Source organism: Sphaerodactylus townsendi, unplaced genomic scaffold, assembly GCF_021028975.2.
Source record: "Sphaerodactylus townsendi isolate TG3544 unplaced genomic scaffold, MPM_Stown_v2.3 scaffold_255, whole genome shotgun sequence".
NCBI classification, from domain to species: Eukaryota; Metazoa; Chordata; class Lepidosauria; order Squamata; family Sphaerodactylidae; genus Sphaerodactylus; species Sphaerodactylus townsendi.
The window spans coordinates 4,115-14,622 of NW_025950424.1; the positions used below are offsets into that span (position 1 = coordinate 4,115).

General features: G+C 48.2%; 1 protein-coding gene across 1 annotated transcript; it reads right to left on the reverse strand.

Moving 5' to 3' along the window:
* Window positions 1-1,363: 1,363 nt before the first annotated feature.
* Window positions 1,364-10,275, reverse strand: LOC125425293 (collagen alpha-2(IX) chain-like). Its single transcript, XM_048482892.1, has 7 exons — window positions 9,769-10,275; window positions 8,625-8,660; window positions 7,731-7,790; window positions 5,729-5,773; window positions 4,930-4,965; window positions 3,334-3,369; window positions 1,364-1,516 (listed from the first exon to the last, which is right to left on the reverse strand). Exons 1-7 carry the CDS (start codon window positions 9,964-9,966, stop codon window positions 1,364-1,366), a joined length of 564 nt encoding a protein of 187 aa, XP_048338849.1. The 5' UTR covers window positions 9,967-10,275.
* Window positions 10,276-10,508: the final 233 nt, after the last annotated feature.

Here is a 10,508-nt window from a genome sequence, read left to right on the forward strand (position 1 = left end):
TCCCATAGCTGGCGTTCACGGGCCCACGCCTCTTGGGCATCTCGCAGTCGGGCCACTTCCTCGTCCCAGCTTTCTTTGGACGGGAGGGGAAATAAATCCGGATGGGGAGTCAGGCTTTCTTCGGATTCCTCCTCATCGGAGAGCAGCACCTCGAGTCCACCGACGGCTCCACGGGGCTCCACGGGGCGCCTCTTGTGCATCAGCTACCCTTCGTCCGGGATCTGGAGGGCCTGGTTGGGAGCCGGCACGGAAACCCCTCCCAATCCCCTCCCAATCCCCGATCCCGCTAAAGTCCCGGTATCAACTGCGGTCTTGGGACGGGCCCCGGTGCTATGCCACTGTGGATTCTTGGGAGCATCATCGAAATACGAGTCAAGGAACCGTTCAATTGACCGTTCAATTGACTCCTGGGTTGCCGCATGAAAGGTGGTCAGACCCATCTCCTCCGAGAGAGGTTGCATCTGAGGTTTGTAATTCACACGAAAACGGGTAGAGATCCGATCCACAGGCGCACGATCCATAGACAGCGCCCCAAACGACTCATGCAACTCCGCATGATCGTTTCCGCGTCCCTCATCCCAACGAAGTAAGGGAAGACTCGTGTCGAGGCGAGGACGGGAGAGAGTTACCAGCGAGACCCGTTCTCCCGCTGGTTCCTCCAAGTCAAGAAGGGAAGGTTCGGAGCCCTCTATGGGGGCTACCGTGCCTTCCACAGTTTCAGGAATATTCAACCTCTGCATGCCGGAACACCAGAGGTCCACTGATATTTAGAAGTAAGATGAAGAAAGATTCCTGTCACAATGTAAGGAATTCCATAGAGCAGAAATAAAAGACACAGAAAAGTAAACCACACATCCTGCACGTGAGCTCCCAAAGGCACCTGGTGGGCCACTGCGAGTAGCAGAGAGCTGGACTAGATGGATTCTGGTCTGATCCAGCAGGCTCTTTCGTATGTTCTTAAGGCCATTGCTTTCACCTCCTGCACGTGAGCTCCCAAAGGCACCTCGTGGGCCACTGCGAGTAGCAGAGAGCTGGACTAGATGGACTCTGGTCTGATCCAGCAGGCTCTTTCGTATGTTCTTAAGGCCATTGCTTTCACCTCCTGCACGTGAGCTCCCAAAGGCACCTCGTGGGCCACTGCGAGTAGCAGAGAGCTGGACTAGATGGACTCTGGTCTGATCCAGCTGGCTTGTTCTTATATTCTTATGTTCTTATGTTCTTATGTTCTTATGAACTCTAACTCCTACACAGCCCTGGCTCCCTTGGTCTGGTTTCTAGAAAGAAAAGTAAACCAGCACTTTGAAAAAACTAGATTTTAGAAACCGCAGGGACAGGATTGTGTTTGTTTCCAAACCAACTGTGCTCAGGATAGGGGGAGGCTGTCTGTAAGTGTGCAGAGACCATTCCTGGCACACACAGAAAGTAGTTCAACAGAAGACTCGGAGTGCTGAGAACCACCACCGAGTACCACCACCCGGTTCTTGCCACCGAATCCAAAAGCCAACACGTCAAGAGCCTGCAGAGTGCGAACTTGCAAAGTGAAATGAAAATAAATCCTCTGCTAGACGGTCTCCCCCGTGCGGTTTAATCTGCCTCCACGCTGTTTATGTTTTATTCATGCTTCCTTTGGAGACGGTATCACACATTCCTTACGGAAGTAAATAGGGTCCTCCTTTCAGAATTCATTTGACGTTCGCACTGAGCCCTCTTTGAACGCCAGAGACAAATTGGCCATAATCTTTGAAACAGAGCATGACTCACAGTGCGGGATTGCCAGCTCTTTTCCCCTCAAGCTTCCATTTCTGTCATGCCATTTGAAGAGGAAGGGGAGCTCCACAGAATTTGGCTTCTTAATGAATCTAAGCCACAGGGTAGCTGCCTCGGTTCTTATGGGGGTCTACTTATGGGGTTCTTATGGGGGGTGAGCAGCAGTGGCGTAGGAGGTTAAGAGCTCATGCATCTAATCTGGAGGAACCGGGTTTGATTCTCAGCTCTGCCGCCTGAGCTGTGGAGGCTTATCTGGGGAATTCAGATTAGCCTGTACGCTCCCACACACGCCAGCTGGGTGACCTTGGGCTAGTCACAGCTTCTCGGAGCTCTCTCAGCCCCATTTACCTCACAGGGTGTTTGTTGTGAGGGGGGAAGGGCAAGGAGATTGTAAGCCCCTTTGAGTCTCCTGCAGGAGAGAATGGGAGGATATAAATCCAAACTCTTCTTCTTCTTCTACTTAACAGTACTCAGTTCTTGGAAACCCCACACTTCTTAAAGACAGGCAATAGGTGAAGCCATTGTCTGTTTATCCCTTTCCTTAAAGACTCTGTGGTGACTGAGTATGGTTGCCAGACTCCAGGTGCAGCCTGGAGATTTCCTGGAATTACAAATGATCTCCGGACTACAAGGATCACCCTTATAGTCCCCAAACTCTATGGTTGGGGGAGAGCTCTAGAGCATCCCCCAGCGAGATGCCAGAACCTGGCAGTGACGTCATCGCGCTATGCGCTTGGGTTGCCAGGAGGAACCTAGCAACCTGGACCTCAGCGAGGTAGAATGCCATATTGCCCACCCTCCAAAGCGGACATTTTCTCCACGGGGAACTAATTTCCATCGTCCAGAGATCAGCTATCATTTGGGGTGATCCATAGGCTCCACCTCAGTGGTGGGATCCAAAAATTTTAGTAACAGGTTCCCATGGTGGTGGGATTCAAACAATGGTGTAGCGCCAATGGGGCTGGGCGGGGCACAACGGGGGCATGGCCGAGCATTCCGGGGGCGGGGCATTAATAATTTCTCTGTTACTGTAAAAAACTCTTACTGTAAACAAAAAAGTTCCTAATTTCCAGCTGGTATCTTTCTGTCCATAATTTAAACTCATTAGAGCAAGTCCTATTGTCTGCTGCCAACAGAAACAACTACTTCTCCTCTAACTGACTGCCTGTCAAATACTTAATACTTTCAAATACTTAATTTTGTTTCTAGAAATCAAAAGAAGGATACTTTCCTGAAACAAGGAACTTTACCATATTTCTAAAACATGTTTTTAAAACAGCCCAACAGGGAGAATGATCCCGTTTTCTACCTTCGCTAACCAGCCACATAGGAAACAACAGGACTTGATGATTTTTGGACCTAATGGAATTTCTAATGGAAAAGCGGACCCAATTAGTAAGCCCCTCTCAGCACACACAAATAATTAGAAACCCACTCTCGGGAACTGGTGAGAACCTGCTGGATCCCACCTGTGCTCCACCTGTAGACTGGCATATGTCAGTCAATTATGCCATTTAACCTATTCCTCCCCCCCCCTCCCCCAAGTGTTAAACATTTTCTTCTTACCCTTTCTCCTTTGGGCCCAGGAAAGCCAGCATCACCCTAGAAAATAAAATAAAAAGGATGGAATCACTTGCTTAGCACGGTCACATCACCACCCTAACACTCCGAGCCATAACCAGGTATCTCAGCACACTGGTAGGTGGGGTTTTTGGAAACTTTAGCCCATTCCCGCTCCCACTGCACTAAATATGAGAGAATTAGGGGGAAATATGCAAATGCTCTTCTCTTGAATTGTGAGAGGATATCAGATACTCACAAGATCTTTTACTTGCTTCATAATTCTGATCATGTAGTTTGTAAATTGGTTTTTACTAGAGTTTTTACTAGAAATTATACAGCCTAAAGGATAGCTCTGTTCTTCTTAGTTTTAGTTCTTAGTTCTTAGTTTTATAGGGCCACTCTGGTATTAAGGAATTCTCTATTATTATTTTCTGTGGAGATTGTTTTAAATTTGTTTTTTGTATCCTACCTGTATCGTCCTACATGCCAATAAAAGCTTGGTAAAAAAAAGAAAAGTGGGTTTTGGGTTTTGTATCATCAGTTACTTGCAGAAACCCCAAAGTTGAATCCTGGGCCCCTTCCGCACACGCAAAATAATGCGTTTTCAAACCACTTTCAGAACTGTTTGCAAGTAGATTTTGCTATTCCAAACAGCTTCACTGAAAGCAGTTTGAAAGTGCATTATTCTGCATGTGCGGAGTGAGCCCTGGTATTGCCCTTTCCCCAGGATCACTAGTTCAAGGGTGTCGGAATGCATGTAGTGGAAAAGCCCCTTCTGTGCCACAGATCCTAAAAAGCTATTGCCAATTAGACTAGGCAGCACTGAGCTGGATAGACCTGTGGGCTGGCTGAGTATAAGGGAACTTTGTACATCCATACTGAAATGTCTAGCTCATGGGTCTGCAACCTGTGGCTCTCCAGATGTTCATGGACTACAATTCCCATCAGCCCCTGACAGCATGGCCAATTGGCCTAAGGGCTCTTGTTCATGGCGCTGCTGTGAGCTTCGCAGTAGGGTTTTCCCGTATTTTTCCATTTAAATAGGAAGTCTCCTGCTGGGAATGTCCTCAGCTGTGCCAATCCGATCGGCCATTCCTTCGCAGGGAAAGCGAGTGGGAGGAAAAGCCACACTTTGCCGGGTTTCAAAAACGGCAAGGCTTCTCTGACCTGCGGCCCAGTGAGTTTGGAAAAGGACAAAATGAATATGCAACTGAGAATCTAACATAGATGGAATGTAAGCTCTCTGCGAGGCAGAACACAAGGGTGAAACAGGGAAGAGAAACAGGAAATGCCAACTGGGAGGAGGTGGGATGGGAGAAAAGGCTTGGGTTGCCAATCTCCAGGTGGGGGCTGGAGATCTCCCAGAATTAGATTGATCTCCAAAGTTGTTTTCCTTGAGAAAACAGCTGCTCCGGAGGGTGGGATCTATGACATCATGCCGTGATGAGCTCCCTCCTCCCCAAATCTCCAACCTGGAGCTAGAAACCCCGCTTCAAAGCTGTACTGCTATCCTGCTGAGAACATCTAAAGTTTTGAGCAGCGGAAAAGAGTTCCCTTTCCTAGGAAAGTCGACCACGACGGCAGAGTTTGCCTACTCACCTTTTCTCCTTTCAGTCCTGCGATGCCGTTTGGCCCCTGAAAACATGGGGGCAAGAGAACGTTTTCAAACTTGAGGATACTCCAAAGGGAATGCCCGGCCACGCCCCCGTCATGCCCCTCCCAGCCCCATTGGCGCTACGCCACAGTTTGAATCCCACCACCATGGGAACCTGTTACTAACATTTTTGGATCCCACCACCGCCCACATCCCATCACAGATCCAGATCAATTCTAATTATCAGGGTCAGAGAGGAAAGGGGACAGAGTCAGGAAGCGAGCAAGAAGAATGGACCCAAGTCTGCCTCCACCAAAGGCCCAGAAGAACATCTCTGTCTTGCAGGCCCAGCTGCAAAATGGCTGCCATAGCAGGTGGAGCCAGTCGCAAAATGGCTGCCATAGCAAGTGGAGCCAGTCGCAAAATGGCTGCCATAGCAGGTGGAGCCAGTCGCAAAATGGCTGCCATAGCAGGCGGAGCCAGTTGCAAAATGGCTGCCATAGCAGGTGGTGCCAGCCGCAAAATGGCTGCCGCAGCTTACCTTCAGTCACATAGTGAAGGTCTTTGTGTTGCGGTAGCCATTGCTGCCAAAGTAACATTTTTTTAAAATCTGCGTGGCTAAACAAATTTCCAATCAGTGGCCAATCAGAAGCCCCACCTGCCCCCACTCACTTCCTAAAAACACTTGGCAGGGCTGGGAAGGGTATCAGTGGATATCATGGGACCCACGGGCATCACTTTGGGGTCCCCAGCCCCACAGCAGCAAACAGGCCTCAAATTCTTGCCACACTAAGTCAGTCTTACCATCATGCCAACTGGGCCACGAACTCCTATGATTCCTTCTTCTCCCTGTTGAGGGAATGCATCAATGGGTTTTTTTAAATCAAGCAGCAGCTCAGTTAACTAACAAACACTGAGTGGGGAGTCCAGAATGGTTCTGGAGGAGTGAAAGGTAGCTGCTAAGAGGCCAGTAAACCACAGAGAATGAAAGAAGAGGCACCCACAGTCACAGCGCTTACAGTCAATCTAGATGATTTCCAGACCTGGATATCCTTACCTACCTTGCCCTAAAACCAAAAGGGGTGCTGGGGCACTTAAAGACCAACACATTAAGCATGGCATGCATCAATTCAACTACATCAGATCATTAACGGTTGACATCATCACCTTTGGGACATAGTCAGGATCTCTAGAGTTGCCCGTGTGATAGCGGAGTCAGAAATGAATTATTCCATTTCTGATCTGACATTCTAATAAAGGTGAAATTATATGCGCCGTTCCCAGTTGCTGTGAAGACCCCACCCTGTCTGGAGTGGGCTGCAAGAGCCGGTATAGATTTTAGGGATGCATTGTTCAATTTCCATAGTTTTAAAGAGGTACAAACCTCACTCCTGAGGCACGTGCGCCCATTCATAACCATGTGCCTGCTGGTGGTAATTCCTGTAGCACATCTGTCCTGTACTCATTAACCTTTAGGGTGTCGTTTAAAATAGTTAATGTGTCAAGAGTGGCCAGATGCTGCTTCTTAATTTCGCAGACCCGTGCTTGGCTTTGTAATGTTTTGTTAACAGCCAAGCTTCTATCAAAGGCTTTTGGTTGGATGCAGATTCTGACTTCTCACTGACATACATTTCAAGAAGTTTAAGATCTGGATTGATTTCAGTACTGAAAAGCAAGAAAACCATCAGTTGAATCATTCGACAACACAAAAGTTTCTTTCTTTCTTTCTTTCTTTCTTTCTTTCTTTCTTTCTTTCTTTCTTTCTTTCTTTCTTTCTTTCTTTCTTTCTTTCTTTCTTTCTTTCTTTCTTTCTTTCTTTCTTTCTTTCTCACTCACCCATTCATTTCCTTCCTTCCTTCCTTCCTTCCTTCCTTCCTTCCTTCCTTCCTTCCTTCCTTCCTTCCTTCCTTCCTTCCTTCCTTCCTTCCTTCCTTCCTTCCTTCCTTCCTTCCTTCCTTCCTTCCTTTTGTCCCAATGCCTGCCTGCCTTCCTGCCTTCCTGCCTTCCTCACGTGCAGGATGTGAAAGCAATGGCCTTCTGCTGCTGCTGCTGCTCCTGAGCACCTGGTCTGCTAAGGCATTTGCCATCTCAGATCAAGGAGGATCAAGATTGGTAGCCATAGATCGACTTCTCCTCCACAAAACTGTCCAAGCCCCTTTTAAAGCTATCCAGGTTAGTGGCCATCACTACCTCCTGTGGCAACATATTCCAAACACCAATCACACGTTGCGTGAAGAAGCGTTTCCTTTTATTAGTCCTAATTCTTCCCCCCAGCATTTTCCATGAATGCCCCCTGGTTCTAGTATTGTGAGAAAGAGAGAAAAATTTCTCTCTGTCCACATTTTCTACCCCAGGCATAATTTTATAGACTTCAATCATACCCACCCCCCTCAGATGTCTCCTCTCCAGACTAAAGAGTCCCAAAACGCTGCAGCCTCTCCTCATAGGGAAGGTGCGCCAGTCCCTCAATCATCCTTGTTGCCCTTCTCTGCACTTTTTCTATCTCTCCGATATCCTTTTTGAGATGTGGCGACCAGAACTGAACACGGTACTCCAAGTGCAGTCGCACCACGGCTTTATATAAGGGCATGACAATCTTTGCAGTTTTATTCTCAATTCCTTTCCTAATTATCCCCAGCATAGAGTTTGCCATCCCCAGCATTGAGTTTGCAAACATTTCTAGTGCACATACAAACAGTAAACAGTGCACACTGTAATGGCTCTGGTTGTACTTTGTACTGGGTACCTTTTTGTATAGTAACACGAAAAGACTGACAAGGTATGGTATGAACGGGGGGAGTCCTACCGGGGGCCCAGGAAGCCCACGTGGTCCCCTTGGTCCTGCTCTGCCAAGGCCTGCCTCGCCCTGCAAAACAGAAAAAAAACCCAGACATTACTAACAAAAGCTTGAAGTGGTTTCTGAGCCTGGCTATCCAACAAGAGCCTTTGAGACTCACACATTACATTAAACATTAAACAGGCCTCTGGAAGAGGATGTGAACATTAAATGTGTTCCCTGCTATGCTTCCACCCTCCTGATGATTGGGAGGGCTTTTAAAACTTTATTCCAGACAAGTCTCTCTCTTCTCTTCTTTTGCAGTAGCAGCAGCCAGAGAGAGAGAAAGAGAGAGAGGGAGAGGGAGAGAACATAAGAAAATAAGAAAGAGCCTGCTGGATCAGACCAGAGTCCATCTAGTCCAGCACGCTGCTACTCACAGTGGCCCACCAGGTGCCTTTGGGAGCCCACGTGCAGGATGTGAAAGCAATGGCCTTCTGCTGCTGCTGCTCCCGAGCACCTGGTCTGCTAAGGCCTTTGCAATCTCAGATCAAGGAGGAAGTGGAAGGGAAGCAGCGGGCAGGCGGGTAGGGGGGTCTTGTGTTGAGACTCCCCCCGTGTGATCAGATCTGTGCCTTTAAGGCTGCTGATGAGAACCAGAAGGACCACTGAGGTTTCAGAAAGCAGCTGTGGGGTAGGCATTGGGCAACCTCCTTGCATATAAATTGGAGAACGTGAGGAGAGCCCTTCGCAAGCCCAGTTCACGGAGAACAGCCTTGAGGTAAGTGTTCCATGGTTAGTTGACCCCAGCCCAGCCTGATGGGATGACAGATGACCTGACAAGGTGTGGAGTGCAACCCCAGGACTAAAGTCTGCCACCAGTCGACTGCTGATCAGTTTCACCGCGTGAAAAATCGGACTCACTTTGCTGCCCTTGTCCCCTGGATTGCCTGGTGTGCCCTGCAGAGGAAAGACAGAAGATGAAGATGTGTTTCACTATTCAGTGCTGAGGATGGGAGGCCTTATAAGTGACTGAAACATGTGGTACATGGCAGGGTTTAAAGCAGATGCTGCAGGAGATATGGCACTGGATCCGATCACTCTTCTGAGGATAGCCCAGAGGTGGGATCCAGCAGGTTCTCACAGGTTCCCGAGAGTAGGTTACTAATTATTTGTGTGTGCCAAGAGTGGGTTACTAATGTGTGATTTTGCCACGTGATTTTCGCCTTAGTTACGCCCCTCCTCTCAGCAGTAGCGCGCAGAACTTGAAGCAGTCTACTGTGTTTCCCCGAAAATAAGACACTGTCTTATATTAATTTTTGCTCCCAAAGATGCGCTATGTCTTATTTCCAGGGGATGTCTTATTTTTCTGTGTTCTGTTCGTCGGGCATGCTTCCAAACAAAAACTTTGCTACATCTTACTTTCGGGGGATGCCTTATATTTCGCACTTCAGCAAAACCTCTACTATGTCTTATTTTCCGGGGATGTCTTATATTTGGGGAAACAGGGTAGCAGGAGATGCACCAGCGTTCGTGGCAGCCTGCGCTTGCGTGCATTCGTTTCCCGCTCAAGGACTGGCGCAGCGGCTGCGTCCTTGCCACAGCCCCACCCAGGAATGCCACACCCCTGGAATGCCCAGCCACGCCCCGTCGTGCCCCACCCAGCCCCATTGGCGCTACGCCACTGTTTGAATCCCACCAACCTGTTACTAAAATTTTTGGATCCCACCACTGGATAACATCCTTGTTTTTATCTGCCCCTTCTTTTTAAGATTTACTGGGGCTCCATAAAAGTGAACATTTTTGGCATCTTGTTTTTTTAGTAGATGGATATAAAGTTTTCAAATTTTTAAATTCACAGTGGACAGATGCTGCTTGTTGCATTTAGTGCATATATATCGCGTTGGAAACTGCCCCTGGTCCAAGAAGAAGGGCACGGTATAGAAATGTAATAATAAAAAAAACAAACTTCTGTACTCTGCAGCATGTGAATTGGACGTTTTTCTACATGGCGCTTTCTGCCTCCCCCTCCCCCCACGCCAGTTAAACACAAGACATTTTACAGCACCTCGTTCCCTTGTGGCCCAGGAGATCCTGGCGGTCCAGTAAATCCATTCCTGCCTCTCTTTCCACGTTCGCCCTGTAAAGAGAGAGCATTTTCAGAGAGAATGGTACTTTTCCTGAGAAAAAGGACCGCACTGCAGGGAAGAAAGGGGTTGGCCCCGGAGCAGACCGTGCGGAGAAGCAGGACAGATTCTAGTAGCATAAAATTGACTTTATTGTTTGACTTTCTTCATGCATGGGGCTAAGACGGCTTCCAGAATTTCCCAGGAAATCTCTCATCCTGGCACTGACTAGACTCATGGGTGAGAGACCTCCTGGGACATTTGAAACTGAACACATGGAGCTGCCTTATACTGAATCAGCTAATTGGTCTATTGAAGTCAGTATTGCCTGCTCGGACTAGCAGCAGCTCTCCAGGATTTCAAGCAGGTGTCTTACATATCACTTGTTGCTTGATTCTTTTATCTGGAGATGCTCGGGATTGAACTTAGAACCTTTGGCATGCAAACCAGGTGCTCCACCGCTGAGCCACCGCCCCTCTCCAAAGCTCTGGAAGTCACCTTGAGTTTCATGTGAGAAGGAAGTTGGATGGCTTCATCCCATGTAGATTGGCCAGATTGCGCATTGCAACGTGGTCTCGTTTGAGAGCTAGCGTGGCATAGTGGCTAAGAGCAGGTGCACTCTAATCTGGAGAACTGGGTTTGATTCCCCGCTGTGCAACTTGAGCTGTGGAGGCTTATCTGG